Below are 27523 nucleotides of genomic sequence, written 5' to 3'. Positions count from 1 at the left end.
GTTTTAAAAAATTTGGAAAATAAAATGGAAATGAATATGTGAAATTTGGACATTTGCCAATGTGAATGTGACTGAGAAAATCTTTGCTAAGGTTTGTCTGTACTTACTGTACTGCACTTTGCAGTAGAACTAAGATAACAAAGTCAAGGTGGAAGAGTGGCATAGGGCCATAAGTTTGCATACTTGGTTCAGTTCCCAAAATCCAAAGTCTGGTCCTCAGAGTAGAGGACCAGCAACTCAATTTTATAAGGTGAATACCATGTTGAGAGGTCATAAGCCTCCTAGGAAATGTATCATCCCAACTAGATTCACCAGAGCCTAATGCATTATTAATTTAAGTTCTGATTTCTAAAATAACAATGGAGACTATTCTTTTTTGAAATGTCACTGGATGAGAATAGAATGAAAATAGAGGGAGTTTTGAAATATCTATCTAGGCCAGTGGTTCTCAACTAGGGGAAATTTTGCTGCCCCTCTCCTCCCTCTACCCCCAGTGGACATTTGGCAATGTATGGAGACATTTGGGGTATTGAAGCTTTTTGGGGGCACTACTGACATCTGGCTGGTAGAGAACAAGGATGTTGCTAAACATCCTACAATGCACAGAATAGCTCCCCACCCACCACAAAGAACTTTCTGGCTCCAAATATCAACACTGCCAAGGTTGGGAAACTCTGATCTACTCTGTGGAAAAGCCCAAAGGATACTTCTTCTCAAGTAGCATATCTGATGTCCAGTAGATATCATTCTCCATGTATGGTGCCTTTTCTAGACTATCTCAAAATCATCTCTGCTATGGACTGAATGTGTTTCCCAAAATTCATATGTTGAAACCTAAATTCTTAACATGATGGTATTTGGAAGCAGGGCTTTTGGGAGATAATTACATCATGAGGGTGGAGTCCTCAAGAATGGGACCAGTGCCCTGATAATAAGATGAAAGGACCAGACTCTCCTCCAACCTGAAGATATATAATATCAAGAAGGTATCTCTCTGCCAATCAGGAAGAGGGCTCTCACCAGGAACAGAATTGGCCAGCACTTTGATCTTGGACTTCCCAGCCTTCAGAATAGGGCATTCAGAATAGTGAGTAATAAATTTGTTAAGTAACTTAATCTATGATATTTTTGCTATAGCAGCTGGAGCTACAACAAAAGATGATCTCTTTTTACAGACTTTAAATAGATTTCAGTTTTTCTCACTTTCATCGAATTGCTTTATTGCCTCCCTAAGATTATATCTTACTCATTTCAGTTCAAAACAAGAGTCCTAAATCTCCTGAGCCACATATTTACAGATGATTTTTCATTAGACTATTTCTTTAGGTGGTTAATATTCATCCATTTTTATTACTAGTTTCATTATCAGAAATGTCAGCTTTAATTTGTGATTTCAGCTTACTTTGCTTCCATGTCCAAATAATAATAATATATCCCTAATATATTAAAGAAACAGAACTTTTTGTATTTATTATAATTTTATTTTTTCAGGGCGAAAGAAATTTTAGCTCTAATTATTATCATACTGTTTCAACACAAGAAGCCTTTAGTAAAGGACTTCATGCTTACAGTTTTTAGGCTAGTCTGCACCCCACAGCAATCAATTTGTTAAATGTACACGCTTTGACTTTGTTCAAATATTTATCAGTTCTAAAGAACTTGCAAAGTTGAGTATTCTTTTATTCTGTTTTAATTTTGAAACTCACCTTGAAGAAAATTCCCTTTTCAGCGAGTTATATTTTAAAATAGTAAAAATAAAGTAACAAAATTCATTTCAATGCTTTCTCAAAATGAAAACATTATTGTGATTAAACATTATTTTCAGTCTGAGTCCCAATTGATCCACAGGTCCACAGGTTCAGTCTACAGGTTAATAGTCGGTTCAAAAGTCATTATGGCAAAATGGGCCTCTGCCACACAATAGATTCTAGCAGGTAATCTGTGCAAATAGAAAATGTGGGGCCTGCGTTCAAAACTTACGGAGAGAATAAAACCAAGTGTAGGGTTCTTCTGACCTAGGGGCCCTGTGCAAACACAGGTTGGATGCCCATCAGGTCGTGTATTTACAATCTGTCAGTCTTATCTTACCACTGGTGAAAAAAATTTAGCTCTTTTGTAATCAGGTTTAATTTTCTCAACAGGCAAAGTACACTCAGTTTGGTTAAATCAGAGAAGCAAATGTTAAGGGAAGATTTGCTGTGAATTACCAACCAGCAACTCTTGCTCAGTTAAACTAACGTTTATCGAGGGAAGAAAGGAGGAAACAGGGCGTTGATGGAGCTCCCACTACATGTCAGCCATTGGAGATTCCAAATGACTCTTGTTTAACTCCAGCTATCAAGTAGATGAAGCAGAAAAATTTGGGGCGGGGGAGGGGGTACTCGAAATTATGCCCTAGTTTCTCAATAACGGTGGAGTTATACGGAAACTCTTTCCACGAGTTAAGTGAAGCCAGACCTCAGGTCTATTAGTATCTTGGCTTCTTCCTGTCTCCTGTGGGAAGAGTCTGGGCGCGCGCAGGGGGCCGATCCCAGACAAGGTGAAGGGGTCTGCCTTCAAACACCCTCCCTGCTGGACCTGACTCAAGCGCGCGCAGAGAACACCCGGGCGAAGAGCAGGTGCAGGTGCGGGGGACTGGGGTAGGACGCCCACTCCGAGGCGCCGGGAAGCGCTGTGTCAGCCAGGGGGCGGGGCCGTTGGGAACTCGGCCGCGGAGTTAGGATTCGCAGCCGGCGAGCTCTGAGGGGCGGACCTCGTGTGGGCGGGGCCGAGGTGAAGCCCCAGCGGCCATGTTGCGCCTCCGCCTTTCACTTCCGACCGCTTCTTCCGGCTCAGCGCTGCGGCCGTCAGAGGTAAGACTGAGTCAGGGCCGAGGCCTGGGTGCCCTTCGCCCGCCTTTATTGGCGGCTGCGGCACCGCTAGGCAGGTCCGGGCGGACGCCGATGTCTACAAGCAAAAACGCGGAGACGGCGAGCCCGGGCCCCGAGCGCCACCAAGGCGTGGCAGGAGGCCGAGGACCTTGTCCCGAGACGCGCATCTTCCCTAATCCCTTTTGCTTCGCTAAGCTTCCAGCAAAGTGTAACCCGGGGCGCTCGGGCGTGCTTCATCCTAGGGGAAACTCCTGTTGATCTGGTGCCTGCTACATTTATTCAACTTTTTCTATTTCACAAAGACTTCCCTGGACCCCTGCCCGAAGTAGATGTGTGCCATTTTATTGAGGAAACGGGTCTGGACGTATTAGTAGCGCCCACAGACTCCTGATTTGCGGGGCGTGGGCTGGCCGGCCGCCCTGGGTCGCGTCCGTGTCCGGGCATGGGTCAGGAGCGCGCAGTGGGGGTGGCCAGGGGAACCTGCAACTTCGGTGTTCCTTGAGATCTGCTCTGGTGGTAAAATGGTCTCAGCGCTGTAGGGAGCCGGAGGTCATTTCTGATGGGGCTGTTAGGGAAATGGCAGACCTTGAAGGACGGCTTTCCATGTTGCAGGAAAATAATAGCTCTTATGTGTGTGCATGTCATAGCAAGCCATATTCTAAGCACTACGTGAGTTAACTCATTTAATACCTGGAGCAACTATCAAATTGATAGTATTATATCCCCATTTTGCAGATGGGGAAATGAGGAATATAGAGATTAAATAGCTTACCCAAAGTCGTGGAGTCATAAGTGGTGAAGCCAGAATTTGAACGTGGAGGGTCTGGCTCCAGAACCTACTCTAAAACCATTATGCCATAGCATTAAGTAAAGTCACCCGATGGAAACATCCAGGCCATCCTAGAATTATACGTAATTGGGTTTGACTAAATTAAATAATAGGAAGTAAGAGCAGAAAAATAGTGAGGGACCAAATTATAGACAATTTTTAGATCCAAGTGAAGGTGCTATAATTTTTCCCCAGAGTGTATTAGGAATTTGTATGTGGGCAAGCCATGTGAATTTTTTGAAGGAAAAGAGACTTAGTACACAGGTGAAATGTGACCAAGGAATGCATGGAGCTTTATTCATCCTTCTCTCTCTTTTTGTCAGGGACTCTTCATAGTTTCAATCTTATGAAATTGTGATGGCATTAAGCTTGAAGACAATTGTAAAATTAACCGTGTTGTCTTCCATTTCAGTGACTTGCTAGTTCTCTGCTCCTGGCCTAACAGCAAGGAGGATTAGCTCTCTGCACCTGCAGCAGCCAGGTGGGCAAACACTTCTCATCTGCTAATTAATGTGGACTAGCTAACTATGTTTTTAAAAATGACTAACGGAATATACTTAACACTACTGAAATATATACTTACAAATGGTTAGGATAGTAAATTTTATATTATGTGTTTTTTTTTTTTTTTTTTTTGAGACAGAGTCTCACTTTGTTGCCCAGGCTAGAGTGAGTGCCGTGGCGTCAGCCTCGCTCACAGCAACCTCAAACTCCTGGGCTCAAGCGATCCTCCTGCCTCAGCCTCCCGAGTAGCTGGGACTACAGGCATGCGCCACTATGCCCGGCTAATTTTTTTCTATATATATTTTTTTAGTTGTCCATATAATTTCTTTCTATTTTTAGTAGAGACGGGGTCTCGCTCTTGCTCAGGCTGGTCTCGAACTCCTGACCCTGAGCGATCCACCCGCCTCGGCCTCCCAGAGTGCTGGGATTACAGGCGTGAGCCACCGCGCCCGGCCTATATTATGTGTTTTTAAAACAATTTTTACATAATAAAAATGACTAACAATTCCACGTAGGCCATGGTAGGCCTGAAGATGAGCTGTTTATAGGAACCATTAAGGGATAAGTTAAGTGGATTGAAACCCTAGGCTTCTATGCAGGATTGGTTGTAGAAAAAGTAGGAGGCTAAGTTTTAATTTCTTATATATTTTTATATATATATATATAAAATATATATATATATATATAATTAGGATGATGAAAGTGGGAATTCAAAGAAAAGGTAACTTTGAGACATCTCAAATGATTAGGCAAGACAGCGTGGGTCTGGAAAAGGGAGGTAGGTAAAGAAAAACAATTGGTTTGAAAGTGAGAGAAGCTTAATTGTAGATGTCTTGAGTCTTAATATCTTGGTATAAGGGTCCACCAAGGAATTTTAATTTGGGCACTAATACTTGAGAACAATTGGCTGTAGAGATGCAGATTTAGATTCTTTCACCGAGAAATAGCTGAAATGTAGGGTATGGGATTTAGGGGGAGAGAGTATGGGAAAAGAATAGCAAATGGAGATGGTAGGACACAGAGTGGAAGGGAATAACCCAGATCCTGAGTTTTCATGAAGAGAGGATTTGAACAACTAAGTGGTGGTCAGCAGTACCAGTTGCTGCACTGCAGTCCATTGGTTTTGGGGTGAACTGTCTAGGTTGTAAGAGCCAATGGAGTGGGACACACTGGAAATGAAGAAATAGATCAAATTCCAAGGAGTCTGAGAGAATGGGAACAAAAAACACAAGTTGAGATATGTTGAAAACTTGTGAGACTTGTGTGAGTACTCAGATTTCTGAAGATAGATGACATTTAGCTGCTTACTTTTGCACCAACCTAGATTAAAGTCAGGTTGAAGTGGTGGTATGGTATTCCATCAGGAAAGACAATGACCTACCTCAGAAGAAGAAAATGTCTCTAATGAGAATGTGTATGTGTATATATAACCTCTGTATAACTTGTGCTATGGCAAGTATATCCCATTTGTAAACCTTTTGGTCTGTTTGTCAGGATCATCTGCCCTTTGGTGCAGCTGAAAAAGCAAGTAGTAGCATTTGCACAGGTTTTATTTTCATGTGTTATTTTGAAAGTTGAATGAAAAAATCTAAAAACTCGGTTTAAAACGTGTTATTTTTCACACAAAAATTTTTTTGGAAAATATAACTACTTAGTGTATCGTATCAGATATGGTATATCACAGTATATCTAGTTCTTAGCTTATGTCATATTTTTTGTTAAGCCTAGCATTTTTCTTGATTTATAATTGAAGATTTTTTCTAAAACAGATTGTTGGGGGGAAAAAAGCTTTGAGTTTTTTTGAATTTTAATTAAGGTACACTCAAAGAGAGAAAATTGATAACTTGTGGTTTATTAAAATAGATGAATAACAAAATATAGAAGGATAGAAATAAAAGCCAAGCTAATTTTTTCAAGTTTCACATTATTAATATGTATGTAAGAAGTTAAAAAATTGTTCATTAATTCAACAAATAATTATTAGGTACCCCTTATATACTAGGACTATGCTCATTGTACCATGTTTGGGGAAAACAGACATAGTCCCTGCTAGGTATAAGAAAAGTAGGTTTTCTTGTAGAATAATTGAGCGAATAAATTTTATTTCTCAGTCTCATGTATGTGTATTAAAATCATACAGTGTCTTTGTAAGCTCATTGTTAATTTAAGATGGGATCGTGAAGAATAGTTGAAATGAATACTCAATAACTGATAACATCTTGTGGGAGTTTGTTGTTTAAGACTAATTTTTTATAGATTAAAGCATAAAGTTATTAACAGACTAAGTTCTTTGTGTACAATTGTAATACTCTAATCCTAAAGAATCAGTCACTCTTAGAGTCAGGACAGCATAGCAGCTAAGAGTGGGAGCTCTGATGTCAAACTTTCTGGGTTCCAATCCTAGTTTTCCAATGTAAAATTAAATTATTTGGATTTATTGAAGAGATTACTTAAAGATGGGATTGAAACTAATTTTTCTTACAATTTTACAAAGACATTTCCAAAACTAACTTTTTAAGATTATTATTACATATCTTTGTAAAAGTAACCCCCAAACTGCAGCTTATCAGCATATAGTAGTGTATCAAACTGAGAAGACCACCAGAGTGGTCATACCTGTTCCTGTTCATCTAAAGTTTTTTATTTAGTATGCAGGACTGCTTTATATTTTAGTGCTTCTAGGGGTAGAAAGGGAATTCTTCCTTGAGAAGAGCACATTGGAATCAGTGTGGTTCCCCTTTGCCCAGTAGGCACTTATGATAAAGATGGTTCACTAACTTTTTTCTTTATTATTAAAAAAATAATGTGTGGTATTTTATGTGTAAGTTTAAAAGTATTTTTATATGAAAATTTAAAAGATTTGTTGGAGAGAAAACACGCTAGCAGGTTTATCTTTTACTTTTTGGTTTGTTATAAAAAGAGAAATTTTGATTTAAAAGTTTTGTATCACTTTCTCAAAAACTCCCACAGCATAAGTAATTTGATCCAATTTGGTTATAGAAAAATGTCTATCACACTATTAGTGTTCAATAATGTTATTATCAAAATCGTTAGTATCATATCATGTTTCTACTACTTTAAAGTCAACCATAATCATGCCAGTTTTTGGACTTTGTTGCTGTTGATAGGTAGACTATTAACAATTTTTAATCTTCTAAACTGAGGTAATTTGTTGGTAACTTATTATTTTCTTTTTTTTGCTTACTCTCATCCATAATGACAAATCTGCCTGAAAGAATTTGGGGCAATTCACAGCAACAACAAAAAGCTTCTTAATAAATTACCTTATGATATACCAAAATTACCTTATGATATACTTAATAATACCTTATGATATACCAAGGTATTAATGTTTTCTGAAGTGGATGACAAATGTAAGTAAATAAATCTGTGCATGCAATTTAATCAGTCTCTTAATATTATTTGCCAGAGGAAAAAAGGCATGTGAAAAATAATTCTGAGTGGAAAACAATTGTTATGTTCAGATAATTTATCTGAAGACATTAGTTTTTTTTTTTGAGATGACAGAGTCTGCAGAAAGAAAAAAAAAAGAAATGAAAACATTAGTTTTGTTTCAAGTTTTTTTCTCTAGAAATTAATGAGCTTAATCTTTACTAATAGGGGAAGAATGGCATTGAAACAGATTTCCAGCAACAAGTGCTTTGGGGGACTGCAGAAAGTTTTTGAACATGACAGGTAACTATTAAGGAGATACAATTTTAGATATCTCTCATTTTGTTTGTTTTGTGCTGTTTTTAAATAAATCTTTAGATATTATGTTGCCTCACTTCACTTTTAATTTAAACCTGTTTATTCTCTCTCTCTGTTTATCCATTTGACAACTTTACCAGACTTAAATGGCTATAGATTTGACTGTGTGACGTAAAGAGGAGCCTAAAGAGAGAAGTATCTTCAGGCTTTGACTTGGTGTTCTTCTGCAACTGAAAATACCTATGTTGCCAGTAAAAATTCTAGGAACATCTTTCTTGGAGATCTTTTAATATAGAAAAGACACCTGGACTGCTTAGTAAAGATGGCAGATTAAACACATGCTGACTTCCAAAATCTGACTGATATGGCATTAAGTAAAGGAATTAAACACAAACACACATACATATACCTACAAAGGAATAAAGAAGTGGGGGACAGAAGTTAAGAACAATATTTTAGAAGCAGGAACACAGATGGACAGGTAATACCTGACTTAGCTAAATTCTGAGCATCAGCAAGAGAAAGCTGAGAAATGACACAATTTATATAATGCCATAGGAATTGGAAGCACCAGGTATACCTAGAAGTAAGAATAAAAATGGAGCTCAGAAAAAGGAAGATTAGTTCAAAGTCTGTTTTAAAAAGCAAGATCTCAGACTGTCCAGCTCTCTGCAGCTAGGCTACTGCCTCTCCCCAACTATGGCAAAAGATTGGAGGTATATTCTCTAGAGAACGTAAACGGAGAGTCTATACTGAGGAGTACCAGGCATAGGTGGTGGGAGGTGACACTGAAAACAGAGAAAGTTTGCATCCTGAATTTCCTCCACTAGCTTCCAGAGTTTGGGGGGTTAGGCTTATACTCTTTCGAAGAGTTTCCTTGCAGGAAATTTGACTAGCTCAAAAGAAGAGATCTCAAGATATTGAGATTTTCGAACAGAATGGTCCAGCCAGACTTTTATCTACAGTGAAGCAATGATTGACAACCCCACTCACAGGCATAATGCTTTCAACCAATTTTTAGTGTTTCACTCTTGAATATGAGTGGACAGCTAAGATCATTAGACAGTTGTATAAAGTTTCTAATTTGAAAGACACTTAGGGATTAAAAAAAAGCGTTAGAAGAAATGGACTGTGCAGGGAGAAAAACTTCAAAAATATTGCTGTTAATATCAAAGACATAAGAGAAGATAATCGACCCCTGACCTCAGAGGAGGGTGCTAATAAAAATAGTCAAGAACAAAAAAGAAGCTGGGTGCACATGCCTGTAGTCTGAGCTACTGGGGAGGCTGAAGCAGGAGGATCACTTGAGTCCAGGAGTTTGAGTCCAGCCTGGGCAACATAGCCAGACCCTGTCTCTTAAAAAAAAAAAACAAACAAAAAACTAAAAAGAGCCCAGAAACCTAAAATTTGATAGTAGAAATTACAAAACTCAATAAAAGAGTTAGTTGATAAAGTTGAACTTTCTAGAAAGTAGAATGAGACAAAAATAGAAAATCAGAGAGAAGGGATTAAAAAATTAGAGGACCTCCAAGAAGCACAACATTCAATATTAGGAGTTTTGAAAATTAAAACAAATACAAGTGTGAGTATAAAGAATAAAGAAATAATTCAAGAATTCCTGGAACTGAAGGGTTTATCTTGCCAGATTAGAAAAGTTGTCCAGCACCATAGATGGACATGTTAATAGACTTACACCAACAACACTGTGAAGTGTCGGAGCATTAGGAACAAAGAGAAAATTCTCAAACATTCAGACAGCGGAGAAATGGTCTAAGAGTTTTCAAAGGCATAGGACAGCTCAAGAACAGTTCTGGAAACAGGAAGGCAGAACAGCCAATGACCTGTCAAACTGTCAGTTATGCGTGAGAGTAAATGAAGACATTTTCATATATGTAAGGTCTCAAAGGTTTATTTCCCATGTAGCTCCTCTTCTGGAAGCAATGTTTCACCAAAATGAGGGACTAAAGCAAGATAGCTGAGGCCAAGAGACAGAGAAAACAGGATTAGAGGAGAAAAATTGCCAGATAGATGTGGCGATGCTAAGGCAGCAGCCAGAAAGCAGTCTGGAAAAGAGCAACTCAAAAAGTTGGAGATACAATAGCCAGTAGTTACATGCAGCCATTTAAGTTAAATTAGTTAAATTTTAAAAATTCAGATCCACTAGCCACATTTCAAGTGCTCAGAAGTCACATGTGACTAAAAGCTATTGTATTGGACAGTACAGAAATGGAACATTTTTATCATTGTAGACAGTTCCATTGTACAGTACTGGTCTGAAGATTTTTTTTGAGCAGTTGAAATTGATAGAATTGACTGTATTGGAGAGGAAATTTATGAAACTGGGGGTGGGAGATTGGTGTTGAATTATTGATAAGTACAGAGTGGCCACAGCAAATCTCTATGCATGAGATTATATTGCTTTGGTAATTGAGTAGCATCCTAATGACATAATAGGGACAAAGGTTTCAGAAGATCACTTGATAATGCTGTTTTTTATTTTTCTGTAAGTGTTAATCGTACTACTGGTTGAACATGCTTCAGAGCTAATTTATTCCACAACTGCTTGAGAAAGGATTTTTTGAAAAAAATTTACTGTGATGAGAACACTTAATATGAGATTTACCCTTTTAACAAATTTTGAAGTGTGTAAGAAAAGTCTTGAGGCACCAATCATCCTTGTAATAAGATTATGCTTGCTTAGTTTTACCATTTGATAACAAATATCTCTGCACTGGGTATCAGATAATGAGAGATATCCCTGCAGTGAACATAGATTTGATATGGCATATAATGAAAGAAAATGTCTCGACTCCTCTAACAACAGTTGAAGGCCTAAAAAACAGATGTCAGAAACTTTTTATGACTTCAAATCACTAAGAAAAGATTTTTAAAATCACGTGGAAAAATAAAAATATGTGCAGAGAATAGAAGGGAACATAAAGAACAGTTCTCATCAGTATTGATGGGGCTTTTGTGGGAATCTGTACCTAAAGAGTAAGTACAGCCAAGTAACAAAAAAGTTACTAACTCAATGGGAAAAAAAAAAAAATTGAAAGAAAAAGGCAAGTATTTTAGTATACCACATGGCTCATTTTTGAATAGCGCTTGTAACTTCTTAGTATTGATCAACCAAAGTTATATATGGGAGGATGGTGGAAAGAGAAATCTAGGAGGTGCAGAGAGCAAAAACAGGGAGGTGAAAGTTAACTACAATTCTTCCATAATTGTAAGTCAGTAGATAAGAACTAAAACCAAAAAATCAAGAAGAGGCACATTAGTTAGGGAGGTAAATACCAGAAGAATCAGCTAAAAGAGGTAAAGTGATTATCTCTGGTATGTGGCAATGAGAAGGTTGTAGGGCAGGGGAAAACTAGTCTTATATGACAAAGTTTGTAGAATAATTTACTCTTTGCAGTTACCGTTCACTTTATATGTACATGTATAACTTTAGTAAAAAGACAACTTTATTCTGAAGTAGTAAGAGTTTACTTCCATCTGTATGATTCTTTAAATAAACCATAAGAGATCAGTGTTGCATGAATTACTGCTTACATGGAAAAATATCTGTGGTTTTATCAAAATTGTCTTATCCAGTTGTATTAATAGTGATTGTGTTGGCCGGGCGCGGTGGCTCACGCCTGTAATCCTAGCACTCTGGGAGGCCGAGGCGGGTGGATTGCTCAAGGTCAGGAGTTCGAGACCAGCCTGAGCGAGACCCCGTCTCTACTAAAAATAGAAAGACATTATATGGACACCTAAAAATCTATATAGAAAAAATTAGCCGGGCATAGTGGCGCATGCCTGTAGTCCCAGCTACTCGGGAGGCTGAGGCAGTAGGATCGCTTAAGCCCAGGAGTTTGAGGTTGCTGTGAGCTAAGCTGACGCCACGGCACTCACTCTAGCCTGGGCAACAAAGTGAGACTCTGTCTCAACAAAAAAAAAAAAAAAAAAAAATAGTGATTGTGATAAAATATTAATGATGAAAGAGATGTGGTACATTTCAGTGCCCATGAGCAAATGTATAATTTGAGATCTTTAGAATTCATTTTTTATAAAAGGTGATTTGTTATTTCATACATCTCTTTGGAAACAGAAACAATTTTTCTTTTAATAAGTGCCACATTGAGGATTACATTCATTTTTTAAATTTGTTCTGTGCAAAATGGCAGTGCCATGCAAAACATAGGCTCAGGTTGTTTAATAGATCAGTACCCTAAACTGGCCCCATTCTTTCTTTAAGGGGCAAAGTATATTCCTTAAATGTTGGGTGGAATCACATATTTTGGACATTAAGTCACTTATTTTGGACCTTTACTATATACCATTGTGCTTAATTATTTCATTACTGTCTTGATCAATTGAGGGGCATTAATATTTTGTTGTTAAAATTACAGTGTTGAACTGAACTGCAAAATGAAATTTGCTATCTACTTACCACCAAAGGCAGAAACTGTAAAGTGCCCTGCACTATATTGGCTGTCTGGTAAGTATTATGCATTGAGTGTTACAAAGTAGTTTCTTTTTCTTTTTATTAATAACTGGCTTATCTTACCTTCTTATCATGTCTTGGTATGCTTTCTGAGCCCTTTATGAAAGACTTTAGGGGCCTCACATAGTCTACTTTGTTACTTTATCCTGAGAATAATTTCAGACCTACTGAATTACATTTATTTCACTTCTTTTTCATTTAGGTCCAGTAATTTTGCAGAGAATATGAAGTTCTGGACTCAATGGCAAGGGCTTAGAAAAGTTATTTACTTAATTTGTACCTACCTGAGCATTTCTGGAGTTTATAGAACCTTTACCAGTCAAATAAAACAATATTAGGTGAAACCAGGACACCATAATGCACTAAATAGAAACCACAGTCAAGTAACTTCTTAAATTGTTCTGTAGAATATTTTTTTTTTTTTTTTTTTTGAGACAGAGTCTCACTCTGTTGCCCGGGCTAGAGTGAGTGCCGTGGCGTCAGCCTAGCTCACAGCAACCTCAAACTCCTGGGCTTAAGCGATCCTACTGCCTCAGCCTCCCGAGTAGCTGGGACTACAGGCATGCGCCACCATGCCCGGCTAATTTTTTGTATATATATATTTTAGTTGTCCATATAATTTCTTTCTATTTTTAGTAGAGACGGGGTCTCACTCTTGCTCAGGCTGGTCTCGAACTCCTGACCTCGAGCGATCCACCCGCCTCGGCCTCCCAGAGTGCTAGGATTACAGGCGTGAGCCACCGCGCCCGGCCTGTTCTGTAGAATATTTTAATTGGACTCCATAGAGCTGCTCTGGGAACAGTCTGGAAAGTCACAAAAGAACACTAGTGCTTCTTAATCAGTATTTAATATTAAAGACTGTAGAATAGATTGTGAAGAGAGTAAAAGTTTGAGGCCAGCAGTTTTGAAGCTCTGTGCTAACTTTTCTTTCACAAGATATTGCCACTTCATCTTTAGAAGCAAACCTTACAAGTAGAGAATCATAGCAACTAAATTGTGTCATAGAGTACTATTTTAATTTTATTTCCATACGATTGGTTCTTTTCATCAAGGATAAGCCCCAAATACCAGTCTTTGAAAATGAGAATAAATATTCATTTTAAAAGGTAAAAATTAAGAGCTTATATGATTTTTAACTCAGATGTGACTGAATGAAGAGCACAAGTTTTGCTAGAACATTAGGTATTTCCAAAAGCAATGAAGACAAAATTAGATATTTAATGTTTTAGAAAACATGATATTGTATAGCTAAAGATAATGTTAGAAATTGTATAATCCATAGAAAGAAAACTGAAGCCCAAAGAAGATAAATACTTCCCAAGGTCACGTAACAGTGTGATGTTGAAAAAGTTTTTTTGCATTTTGCTTCTGGTGAGAGCTACTAAACTTATATCTCTTGGTTAAAGAATATTAACCTAAATCAGAAGTACTAAGATATTGTGTCATAGGTACCATAATAATAAGGCCTTAAACATCTAACCAAAATTGAAAACTGTCAAGACATATCATCTGAGCTCCATGAATATAAAATATAGAATTTTATTTGTTTACATCAAATGACAGGACAGTTTCCTTAGATGGTGAAGAACAGATAGACCTTGGAAATTAAGGCTTGATTTTCTGAAAAAAGGTAAGATTACCTGACCAGTGCACTTGAGAAATAACAAAAGAATTTCAGGAGGTTTGCTTCCCAGTAAGCTGAAGGAAAACAATGACATAAAGATTACATTAATTGTTAAATATTGCTAAAATTGATAAATCAGCTGAAATCAAAAGATCCGAACTAAAATCCTAAAAGTCTGTATGTAATGATTTGTATCTTTCCTAAGTCAAGGTGACTATCAAAATATCCCTTCATTAGCTATGTACCCAAGAGAATTGAAAATGTATGTCCACACAAAAGTTTGTACATGAATGCTCATAGCATATTATAATAGCCCAAAAGTGGAAACATACCAAATGTCCATCAGATGATGAAATGATAAATAAAATGTGGTATAGCCATATAAAAGAATATTATTTAGCAATAAAAAATAATGAAGTCCTCATACATTCTACAACATGGATGAACCTTGATGAAAACGTTATGCTAAGTGAAAGAAGCTATTCAAAAAAGACCACATATTGTTAAATTCCATTTATATGAAATGCTCAGATTAGACACATCCATAGAGACAGAAAGTAAACTAGTGGTTGCCTAGGGTTGAGGGAAAGGGGTTGAGATAAATGGGAAGTGACTGCTAATGGGTATGGGGTTTCTTTCTGGAGTGATGAAAATGTTCTAAAATTACGATAGTGGTGATGGTTGCATGAGTGTGAATATACTAACAGTATTGAATTGTATGTGTTAAATGGGTGAATTGTATGACATGTGAATTATACCTTAATTAGTTACAAAAAAAATCCAGCTCTTCATATGAAATAAGTATAGTTGATCAAGTAGATTTTAATTAGTAACCATCTACATAGTCTTGAGAGTAATCCTTCTAGTATAATTATCTTCATTTCTGTGAGTCTATAGTTCACTCCCCCCTACTATAGTCAAGGAATTTGTATTCTAACTGGGAAAAAAGCACCAAATTTTCCTCTAGTATTTAACAGATTTACATTTCTCAAGTACAAGACACTGTACACTATGTCCCAGACACAATTCAAGGTTCTTTACGTGTTATCTCATTTAATCTTCCATATGGGGTAGAAATAGGAATATTGTCTCCATTTTTCGAATGAAAGAAGTGAGGCTCAGAATATTCAAGTTGGTTAGTTAAGTGGCTGAGTTACACTTACAACCAGATCCTGTCTGAAATCCAAAACCCATGTTTTCTATATCTGTTACTCTGCCTTTTTACATAAAGTTCAGCAAAATTGCTCACTTTTTATCAGTATTTGGGGTACTTCTCTACCGTGGTATCACTCTAATACCTCTGGAAGATTTACTGGAATGGATTATAGTAGGCAAATAATGGTCTTGTTCTGCTGCCATGACTTATGAAAGTCTTGTATTTCCTAACAGAGTTTAACCATATTCTGAGTTCCCAAACACGTCTGACGAAAGAATTTCAGCAGTTGAAACTTGAGTGATTTTAAAAGGATAGTTATGGGATCATTTAAACTAACACAGTTTTTAGATTAATGCTATTATAAATTTTGTTAGATATGTAATTTTAGTGTCTTACTCAAAATTATTTCTAAAGCAAAAAAAAAAATTTAATATTAATAATAGCAAGTGAGCTTGTTTTCCTGTATTATATAATAAAAAGATTAAAACTTATAAACCATTCACAGTATAGCATGACATAACAGTATTTTTGATCTTCAGGTTTAACGTGCACAGAGCAAAATTTTATATCAAAATCTGGTTATCACCAAGCTGCCTCGGAACACGGCCTTGTCGTCATTGCTCCAGATACCAGCCCTCGTGAGTGTTCTTAATCCAGAGACCCTTTATAAAAATCCCAATCTTTAAGACTAAATTGTAAGTGGAATGATATGTACATTATACAATTCATTTCATATTTTTGTTATCATCTCTTAATCTTGTAAGTGACATCATGCCTCCAAAATACCATGCTATACATTTTCCTCGCTGAATTTTACTCATGACATGGCTCTCATGAGAGGGGACAGCTTTGCTATTCCCATTGTACAGATTAAGATACTTCAAAACAGAGACATTGAGCAACTGAATTCATATGTCATACTGGCACTAATGTCAAAATACTAATGTACAATTCATAGAAAGTTATTTTTTCTGTTCCATAGCTAAACTGTCTAGTCACATGATAATTATGTCTTTTTTTAATCTCTGTTAATCAGTCATACTATTAAACAAGTATCAGTTTTAATATAAATGATTACAGTGTTTTCGTTAGAGAAATGAAAATACCAAATATTTGAGAGAACTCAATCCATCTTGTTTTATGACTGTGGAAGTGTCAGGAAATGGAATTTAAATGATGGCTAAAACTATCAAAGTTAATGGCTAGCCTTGGGAAGCAGTGCATTTCCTTTCACAGGCTATATTATATAAAAGGAAGACATGTCTAGTTAGAAATATAATAACAGATTTAATTCAAAATAGCATCAAAAATAAAAGTACCTGGGAATAAACTTTAAAAAAATTAAGATACATAAAAAAGAAAACTAAAATTTTGTTGAAGATCATAAATGAAGACTTTAATAAATAGGAAAATGCTGTTTGTAGATGAGTAGACTGAATATTATGAAGAGGTAATATCCTTCAAATTACTCTACATGTTACTGTCCTATTCAAAATGCCAATGGTTGGCTTTTTAACTATGGTTGGCTTTTTAACTACATGCAAGTATATAAAATAAAACCTAATAAATTTAAAAGGAATATAGGAAAATTCCACTGGGGGTGGGTAAATAGGGAAACAGGATAGCATGATTCCAAAGTACATTAGTAGACATTTTCAGTTCGAGATAGTGAATTGTCTCCCTTCTGATTTAAAACCACAGTGATAACAAGAATTAAAGAAGTGTTGGTAGTGGGGGAGGGTCATCAGGGAAAGGGTCACGGTACATTCTGAAAGATAAAAAGGATATAAGGCCTTTGACAGGTAAAACAGAGTAAGAAAGCATATGTTCAGAATATATAGGAGGGAACTTCATCCACAAAGAAAGCTAGTGTGTCTTACCTTGGCAGCTGAATACTCCAGCTTTGGAAGGTCATTTCCCCCTCTCACCTCATTGGCCAGAGCTAGTCACATGACCCCATTCGAGGGCAAGAGGGCCAGGAATTTTAATCCTACCATGTGCCACAAAAGGCAGAGAGCTCATAGTATTTGGTGAACAGCTCTAATGCAAATAGACTTGCAGATTTATCTAAAAATATGTTGTTAAACATAGGGTATTACTATGGAGTAGATGAAACCACAAGATTTTTCTTTGATAGGTGGCTGCAATATTAAAGGAGAAGATGACAGCTGGGACTTTGGTACTGGGGCTGGGTTTTATGTTGATGCCACTGAAGATCCTTGGAAAACTAACTACAGAATGTACTCTTACGTAACAGAGGAGGTAATTTGTATTGTAATTATTAACTGATAACTACCAAGAGTTTGATTTTGGACACAAAGTCCTTCCAGTTCTGAGGATTTTAAACTAGGGTATGGTATTGTTGAATTTATTTGACATATATCTGGAAGTTAGTGAAAATTCTGAAGTTTACTAGTACTGTGGTCCTGTTTAATTTAAATAACAACAAATACAATTTTAAAGAATTTATCAATTATATTGAGACCTGTGTATACCACTCAGAATATCAAAGAAAAAAACTTTCATTTCCCTGGCAGCTGGTTCATTTGGATATATTTTATAGTGATAAACCAAGGCTTAATTAGAAAGGATAAACGAATGGTAAAGCATTACTTCTATTAGTAATACTTACGTGCTGTTTATATATTTTTCTAAATTTTACATAATCTTAATTATTAATATGTATATCACAAAAAGTCAGAAACAGGCTGGTCCAAAGAGAGTATCTCACTTGATTGTTCACAGTTACAGATTGAACTCCTTGTTCTACTACTTTCCCCATTTCTCACTGCTGCACTTGAATAGTCTTAAGAAAATAGAAAAATAAATAAAAACTCAGAAGCAATAATATAAAATTTTAATCATCCATAATTCTATTTAAAAATTACACCCCAAAGAACACTTATGTTTTGGCATATTTTTATCCTTCTTTTAGTTATGTAAATAAATATTCCCAGTATTACTTTAATAACTGTAATATTCTATCATATGCCATAATTTACTTTTTTCTTTTATAGAATATTTATGTTTTTACATGTATTTTTACCATAATAAATATTACTACATTGCTTATCTTTGTGTATAATATTTTCTCCCTAAGGATTTTTCCATTAGAATAGATTCCAAGAAGTAAAAGTACTAGGTCAAAAGTATAGAACATTTTAAAAGTCCTTTCTGCGTCATCTTCCTGAGATTACTTTAAGAAGTCTATACCATAAATTCTCCAGTGATATTTTAATAACCATGGTCTGAGGTTTTTGTTTTGTTTTAATCATTACTAGTTCAAACCATTGTAAGACTCTGATTTGGAAGAATTGATTATGTAATTATTTTATATAACTTTGATTAAGTCTAAACTTATTTTCTCTGACATCTTTTATCACACTATTAAATTTTTTTCTAGCTCCCCCAACTCATAAATGTCAATTTTCCAGTGGACCCCCAGAGGATGTCTATTTTTGGCCACTCCATGGGAGGCCATGGAGCTCTGATTTGTGCTTTGAAAAATCCTGGAAAATACAAAGTAAGATTATTTAAGCTTCTAGTGAGAAATACTTCTCTTGAGTAGTATAATATTAGGAACCTTCAGAGATTGAAATTACAATATTTTTTAGTATTAGGACTAAACTTTTCTAGTGTTGAGAATTTCACGGGCTTGGGGGAGTATTAAATTTTATCATACAGTATGTGCTACAGAATAAGAAGCATGGGAATTCTACCAGCATGGTTTCTTGGCATACTGGAAGAATTATATAATGTAGCTTATCTTTTTTATTGCTTTTATTCATATGATAGTTTTGAACACATTCTTTTTTCTTTTTCCTAAAGGTTTACTATTCTTGGTTAATGTTATTGTGGCAGTATCTATCATTTATTTATATTTTTACCAGGAATATCTTTGTAAAGTTGACTTTGATTTTCTGAGATAGAAGAAGATATTCATGATTTGTAGAAGTTTAAGCATTCTGTTCTAAATGCCTTTAATGAAAATTGAAATGCAGCTTGATTGAAAAACATCACAGTAAGCCTTTCCCATTCTTTATTTGAAGCTTTATAGCTTTACATTTTTTTGTTTAAATGAGTCAAGTTTGAATAACTACCATAGGTAGAGTGTCATACTGTGCATAGCAGTATATTACAAGAGTTGAAAAAGGGAGGTGTTGAAGCAGTTATTTTAAGAGTGCTACTGTCTTTAAAATTACAGGGCTATTCATGACCTTAAGATTTGTTTCATTCCTTTCCTTCCCTTAAGAAGGACTTATTCTGGAAATGAAAATATTTCTCATGGCAATTTCTTGCTGTAGCATCAAATATTTTATTTGTCATAAGTTTCATTATGAAGTTCAACTAATTCATGGCATGACAGTGGGTTTTTTAAATAAGTTTCACTTCCATTTTTTAAGGCAGTCTGTTATCTCTGAAGTAGAAAAGCAAACTTAGTTGAATTTTTTTGTCCTTTAAAAAAGGTAGCAGACATTGCTAAACATATACATTGATAAGTGTCATGAAGTTGAGAGATCTCATCTCTGTACCTTATCCAGTGAAAAATAACATTGTACAGAACACAAAATTGTATTTAAAAATCTGTCATATTTAAAGGCATTGCTCACTACTTTCTTGGCACTGTTAGAGAGAAATAATGTCCCGTATTTAATAACCTGTTCACTAAGGCAGGCATGAATTGTTTTATATTACTACAGATTAATTTTTAGTACAAAAAAGGTATAGAAACTCTGAACATAAAATTTTGTTTGTACCTTAATTAAATTGTAGTGCATTGCTTACATTAGCACCTGTTTATTAGCTCTCTTTACAGAACACACAAAAGATGTGTTAATGGAGTGGCCTACAGTCTAAGCCTGTAATATAGCAAAGGGAAAATTGTTCACAGCGGTTTTCATGACAAGTCAGAGTTTTTAAGCAATTTGCAAATACCTATTCATATTTAATTTAGCAAACTATAACTTGTTTTAAAATTTCCTTTGTTTCTGAAGTCTGTGTCAGCATTTGCTCCAATTTGCAACCCAGTCGCCTGTCCTTGGGGCAAAAAAGCTTTTGGTGGATATTTGGGAACAGATCAAAGTAAATGGAAGGTAGGTACTGGATGGCTATCTTAATACTCTTCCTTAAGCTTTCAAGTTTCTTAAAAGGCTGTACACATCACAAACATTATATTACAAGCCTGCTCTAGTTAGGACTCTAGAGCTAAGAATAAGTTGCAAAAGTGTACATAGATAAACAACAGAAACCCTGCTTTTTAATTGCATTGAATCATGATGGTTTTTGTGAGTCTATATTTTTTTTCAGCTAATGGTTAATTTATATTCTTATTTCTAAATTAACATTACTTCTAAATTAATGTAATTAAAAATACCACATATTATAGCTTGAGCGTCCCTAATCCAAAAATCTAAAATTCTCCAATGAGTATTTTCTTTGAGCATGACCTTTGAGTGTCATGTTGTCACTCAAAACATTTTGGGTTTTGGAGCATTTCTGATTTCAGATTTTTAGATGAGGGAGCTCAACCTGTATTACTAAATTTAGACTTACCTCTTATTAGCTATATGCTCAATTGTATAATAGGAACCAAGAGGTTTTAGTTATTTTGTGTATTTGTTCAAAATCCAGCATCTCCCAGATCTGGATTTTAAATTCCAGACTTAAAAGTCTTTAAAAATAGATATTCTAATATGTACACTTAATGTGAATATTCCCATAGCAAGATTGCTTTTTCAAGCATTGGAGCAGGTGCTTCAAAATGGAAGTAAAAATGCCACTTTCTCCTGAGAACCATTTTACTCTTGTGTGGAAATAGGCCATTTGCAAACTGCACCAGGAGTTTAAATATTTTGCAAATGAACTCATCATGTGCATTTTAACAAGCACAAAATACTTACATGGGGAAAAAAACCAATTTCTTTGTCTTACAGTAGTTAAATTATAGTTCTTGTTCAGGGTCATTCCCACATGGACCCCTATTTTATTTAAGGATGATCATTACAATTCTATTATAACAAATTGAAGAGTTAATTCTTTAGTAGATTACAGTTTTGTATTGTTTAGGTTTGGATTTTTAGGACTAGATTATTTAGGTTTGGATTTTTAGGACTAAATTATTAGGACTAGATCCTTTGAGAACTGACGCTACACGTACATTAGTGTTTTGAGTCTTCATCATATGCAGAGTCTATGCTGAGTTCTGAGATGTTTTGTCACAACAATAATGACCTTTTCATGTCCACAGTGGCTTAGACAGTCTAATAGAAGAGTTGGGTAAAAGACCAACTAACTGGGGGTGTAAACGGGAGAGATAGAGGTACAGGTAACCTAAAAAGGAATCTAGTTATGTAATTTTCTCTAAGTAGCAACAGATTTTATTGTCTTCATTATTTAATTTACGATTGGGATCAGGGCCATGTAGAATTATAAAATCATAGAATTTAGAACTAGTTAGACTTTATAGGTCTTCTCCCATTCTCCCATTAAAGATTTATACGGAAAAATGCCATGTCATGAAGAATGCTCGAGATAAAAGGATTCTTGCCACTGGCCTACGAGTGCTTGAAAGTGGGGAAGAGGCTACTACTAGGAAATAGAATTCTGAACACCTTGTAAATAAAAACCTGGCAAGTCAGATTTTAAGCCAACCTAAAAGCGTATTTCTGATTTAATCTGCCTTAGAGCTTAAATAACTTTAAATTTTTATTTGGTTCTAGTATAGTATATTCTGAAGAATATCTTTCTGGGCACTTTTAAATTTATTTTTCAATTTTTCGTCACCTTTTACAGGCTTATGATTCTACACATCTTGTGAAGTCCTATCAAGGTTCTCAGCTAGACATACTAATTGATCAAGGAAAAGATGACCAGTTTCTTTCAGATGGACAGTTACTCCCTGATAACTTCATAGCTGCCTGCACAGAAAAGAAAATTCCTGTTGTTTTTAGATTGCAAGAGGCAAGTATTAGGAAACCTTTGATCTAAGTGATGTCTAATGTCTAAATAAAAAAGCAAAATTCCATAGTACTTTCTTAACTTTATTTTAGAATAAAAATCCTACCTCTAGTAAGGTAGTTTCCAATTATATTAAAACACTTGAAGTGAAAGTGTTCCTATTAAATTAGTGATATCTGAGACCAAATTTGATAGAAAAGCTTTTGGCAGTGAAAAATATTTACAGTTTTGTCCCTACTGTCAAACCAGTAAATAACAAAAAGTTTAATGCTTGAATGATAATTAATCTGCAACATTAATGGATATTTCTTTACATATACACCTTTATTGCCATAATGTAAAAAGGGCAAACTTCTACCTCAGTTATTGTTTATTTTATGTACAAAAGCTGAGTATTATTCGTCACACACATGTGCTTTATATTATTTGACTTATATGCTGATCTATTCATTATGTTACTTGATAGTTCTAGTTATTTAAGAATAATTAATGAATTTCAATTTGCTTGTAAATTTTCCATGACTAAAATACTGTCCACCACTCAAACCTAATTCTATTTATGCTAGTACAGTTTAATTAAAGAAATTCTTTTATTTTTTAAAAAATATTCATAAGCTTTAAAACATAAACAAAATCCTTTTTTCTGGGTGAAATATGAGCACTGAAAATTATACATGATCATGATTTTTAAATACATTTTTATTCATGTTTAAGGGTAATGTGTCAGGCATGTTGACCTAAAATGTAATTATGATGGTGAATGTTCAAAATAGATCCATGTATGATGTGGTACATTACAGTTTACAAAATGTTTTCACAGCATTAACTCATTTTCAACCCTTATAACACCAGATAAGAAATCATTTCTTTCCTGTCCATTTGTTTTAAAGATGGGGAGACAGGCTCAGAGAAGGAACCTACTTACTTAAGCTACTAAATGGTGGAAACAAGACTGGAAGCAAGGTCATTTGACTGCACACGCTGTCCTTTGTCATCTGTCTAGCCATTTCTAGACAGTGTGATGTGCTCCCGAGGAGCAAAGGGATGGAGTTAGAGCCAGCACAAGGAGAAACTGAGCGTAGCCTGCTACCTAACTTAGGCAGCAGATCTTAGCAGTCTTCCTGTTTTGAACAACATATATACCCTGTGGGAAAATATGTCAGCAACCAACACTTATATATACCCATCTCTTAGTATCCATCTCTAAGTAATAAAATTTTTTTTAGATTTATTTGAACATTTCCCATCACAATTACATTTTACATCAACAATCAGCCTTGAGAAATCCAAATACCAATTTCATTATAAATACAGCAGTGCGTTTAACTACATTAACTATAGCTATAAGTGACATACCAAACCATGTATTTTTCCAAATGACCTTAACTTCTTGGTACTGGCCATGTCGGATGCTCATCTGCTTCCCTTCTAAGGCTGTGCCAGGAAATTCTGCTGTTTCTACAAAGTTTCTGCCTGCCAACAAAGTCTGAAAATCTCTTGAGTTTGTTATAAAAACAGCATAGAATTAGAACATGGATGACATTCTTGGAGGGAAAAAATAAACCAGCTTATTTATTTCTAAAATGCCTGTATCCCAAGGAACTAAAGAACATAGTTGGCTGTACTTAATGAGGAGTCAAGACAAAGCATTTAGTTCTTCCAAAAACAGTAAAAAAATATTCAAATCACCAGAGTCACAATCTGCAGCTCAGGCACAATTTTTCATTCACTTCACTTCTAGCAGGTGAGCTACAGTCTGAAACAGATTGTGTTTAGGTTTTTCCTAATTGAGTCAACAACTGAATGAACGTGCCCGAGTAGAGGCTCCAGAGAGGCTATTTCAGATTTTTCTAACCACCCTCCATTGATCTCAGGTTACCTCCGGTCTGAGAGTTTTATCACCTGATTATAAGCATGGTATAATTGTATTTTGTGAAATAGGAACTGTGAAAAATAAAATAAGCTGAAGATGATAGGGATTATATATAAATAAGTGATCTAAGATGGAAAAAAGAAAATGATTACAATTGTGTGTGATTTACCCAACTTCGTTCCTTTACCTCGTTTTAATGGTGTTAACCACTCACAATTTATACTGTCAACTGTCAAATTTTTTTGAGAAGGAGAGATTACTGTATGGGGGATATCTATTTGGTTATTATATCATTTTTCTTTTTCTATTTTGGCTTCAGGGAAGCTAAACTGAAAAAAGTACTAGATAGTAGAATTCTGATAGCTAATATTACAAAGATCAGATCCTAGTCTGAAAGGGAAGGTCTCAGTGTGTCTTCTCTTTAGTTACTGAAGGTATGTAATGAGAAAAAAATTCAGTGGCCTAATACTGAGGAAACTTCCAGAAACAGTATTCCCTTCTTGGAGACTGAGAAGAGAGGCTGTGCTACCTCCTTAAACCTCAGGACCTTTTTAAAAATTCAAAGGCTGTTTTGACCTCTGCATCTGCCTCTTCAGAGAAGAGTAAAAACATGGCAGAGAATTCCAGAAATGCAGGGATCTCACTCATCTCTGTATCCCCATGCTTAGCACAGTTATCTAGCACTTAGACTCCCAGTGTTTGTTAAATAAATTAATACCTTTCAACAGTCGTCTTTGTGCTCTGAAGAGACCTAATAACCTGGGGATTCATATCTGAGCTTTTCTCTGGGTCTGGAAAATATGTAGGAAAACACTGCCTGTTGGAATAAATGCCCATCATAGCTGCTGGAGCACTGTTTCCTTTTTGAGAGTTGAGTGAAGAATGAAAGAAAGAATATGTTCTTTATTTTTATAGTCCAGGAGTCAGAGGTTTGCTACCAAGGATTTTTCCATTTAAGGTGTGAGGGAGAGGAGGAAAGTAAGGCCCCTTCCAGTGTCACTAAATGTGAGCAATTGCACAAGCTGTTTAACACACCAAACCAACTCATTAGTCAAAGAATTTAGTGAAACACGCCACCCCCATTTAATAAGATTGATAAACAGAACTTGAAGTTAGTCAAGGATGACACACTTAGCTCTAATTGTATAACTGCAGCAGAATGCCAGTAGTTCAGATAGGCTCTAGTGCCTTTATGTTGATATTTTTTAAAATCCCTCTTGGTCCTTCATGACAGGCATTTTCTGCTTTCTCCTAACAGTGAATCTTACTTTAAATATCATTATGGAAGTTACAGATATTTGCTTTGGATTTTAGAGGAATACACTGTTATCTTGCAGTATATTCCCTGAGAGCTCAAAAGTGTCACTTGGGTTTAGCCTGGGACTTCTCTGATAATAACAACAATAGTAATGGTGGCTATCCATTACGTGCCTGAAACTGAGGATAAAAACATGGCATACTCAGTCACATTGGGGCTTTTGTCACACAAGTCTTGAGGTATCTGTTTCCCTGTATCTGTGGCTATTTTCTTCAGATCCACCTTTCAATCTATGCAAAAGGGCCAATACTACTTGGTACATTTCACAGGTTTTGTGCCCTAAAAATCATAGGTCTGTTTAACTTCTTAACAATTCAAGAATTATATGAGTGGATAATGTTTTCCTTTAAGCTTCTTTATGTAACAAACTGTCCTTTATCTCAAATTTAACTAACTGGCTGGGACTAGTCTAATCATTAAGAGATGTGAAACCAAGAAATTCCAAGGCTCAGCCTTAATCTTGACAACATTCCTGTCAAATTCACTTCCATGGCAGAAGACAAATAGCCTTAGAAGAAGACATAAGTTACTTTGATGACTTTAAACTAGAAGTTTTCATTAACTGCTGTTCCCAAGGTAAACATTTTATACTTCTCTGGAAGTAAGAGATTGAGAACATTTATTGATTCATCAAAACCTTGGGGATTTGCCTTGTTCTCTGAAACCCCAATGATATTTTTACTGGATCTATTTTTGTTTCTTACGTACTTAGGAAAATTCTCATTTTCCCCCCTAGGAGACCATTCACTAGTTCAGTTAAAAACTTAAAAAAAAAAAATCTTTCTTAGACTTTTCTTTCAGTTTATCCCACCTTTTATTTTAATTGTAGTTAGGGATAAATTATCTAACACCCTTAGAAAGCTCTTAACACCTTAATTTTTTTCTTTTCCTTTGGAGGCTACTTCTTGTAGGAAGTAGGAGATGGTGTCATAGTCACCAGGGAAGGGATTGCCTGCTCATGGACCTACAGTCGTGGTTTTAATGGACTGGATAGATTGAGATCTCTTTCAAGTCAACTGCTTGGCACATTATGTTTTCTATTTCATGATAGTTTTCAATAGGTTTACTGACTTTTTACCCAATTTCATATATTGCTAAGGGATGTCAGGGTTTAATGAATCATTTCTCTCTCCTCAAAGCTATGATATGTTTTTACTGTATAGGTGGAATTCTTAACTTGATTTATGATGGCTGTGTTTGACTTCCCAAATAATGATAGAGCATTTAGGCATTTTTTGTGGGTTTTTTTCTATATTGTTTGTGTACTTATTTTGTATTCTAGCAGTCACTATCTTACTGATGATATTGTGCTGCTTTTGTGAATTGAAACATCTTACCCATGTTTCTGAGCTCTGTAAATCTGAATTCTTTTAATCTTTGTTGAAATGACCCACGTCTGCTCTGCATATTTAATGTGTTACTTCTTCTCTTTACATATTAATAGCAGCATTTAGAAACTGGACTGTGCAGAATGTTTAATTTTCTTTCATATTTTTGCTGCTCTATTAAGGTACAGTGAGAATGTTGAAGTACAAGTATATGATGACCTTGATTTTGATTATAAACCTTCCTCATATTGTAATATTTTGACTACAAGCAAATTAAGTGACCTGAGAGATAATATTGAATATGTCTAATATTGATATTTATGAATGGTAGATAAATGTTTTATTATCTCTGTATTTTGTCTTCTAGGGTTATGATCATAGCTACTACTTCATTGCAACCTTTATTACTGATCACATCAGACATCATGCAAAATACCTGAATGCATAAAAAACTTCAGATAAGAGAATCTCTTCAGGATTACAAAAGATGTAAAAACAGAATTACCAAGCATAAAAAGATTTCAAAACATTGGATTTTATAATGCTAAAAGAGCTTCATTCTATGATTAAATCACTTTCTGAATAAAGATATAAAACCTACTTCTGATTTAAAAAGTTATTTTACTAGTGTTCACATAGAAAATCTTTAGTACTGTACAGCTTTTTCAATGTTATTTGGAAATGTTTATATTAGTCCCAGATCTCAGAATATGAATGTAATCCTGTTTAAATCATGGAATGCTAACTCTGGAACAGAGGATTTGAAGGTGAGTTAGCCCGAACTCCTCACCTTTCCAGGCTTTAAGCCTCTGAGGTCATGGACTGTCTGTCATGTTCATAAGTGTCTAGCAAGAACTTGATTTC

At 35.5% G+C, this 27523-nt stretch overlaps 1 protein-coding gene across 2 annotated transcripts; it reads left to right on the top strand.

Moving 5' to 3' along the window:
* Nucleotides 1–2742: 2742 nt before the first annotated feature.
* On the top strand, nt 2743–27241 carry ESD (esterase D). Of its 2 annotated transcripts, none has more exons than XM_069467241.1 (10): nt 2743–2852; nt 4112–4180; nt 7825–7899; nt 12309–12397; nt 15723–15821; nt 17321–17445; nt 18587–18706; nt 20178–20276; nt 21976–22143; nt 27027–27241. In XM_069467241.1, the coding sequence occupies exons 3-10, from the start codon at nt 7832–7834 to the stop codon at nt 27105–27107; spliced, it is 849 nt and encodes a 282-aa protein (XP_069323342.1). In that variant the 5' UTR covers nt 2743–2852; nt 4112–4180; nt 7825–7831; the 3' UTR covers nt 27108–27241. The 2 variants fall into 2 exon arrangements, with proteins under 2 accessions (XP_069323342.1, XP_069323343.1); XM_069467242.1 differs by lacking the exon at nt 2743–2852 and adding an exon at nt 2900–3132.
* The last annotated feature ends 282 nt before the right edge of the window (nt 27242–27523 follow it).

The sequence above is a fragment of the Eulemur rufifrons genome, chromosome 4 (genome assembly GCF_041146395.1).
Source record: "Eulemur rufifrons isolate Redbay chromosome 4, OSU_ERuf_1, whole genome shotgun sequence".
NCBI lineage: Eukaryota > Metazoa > Chordata > Mammalia > Primates > Lemuridae > Eulemur > Eulemur rufifrons.
This window is presented reverse-complemented; position numbering and strand designations above follow the sequence as displayed.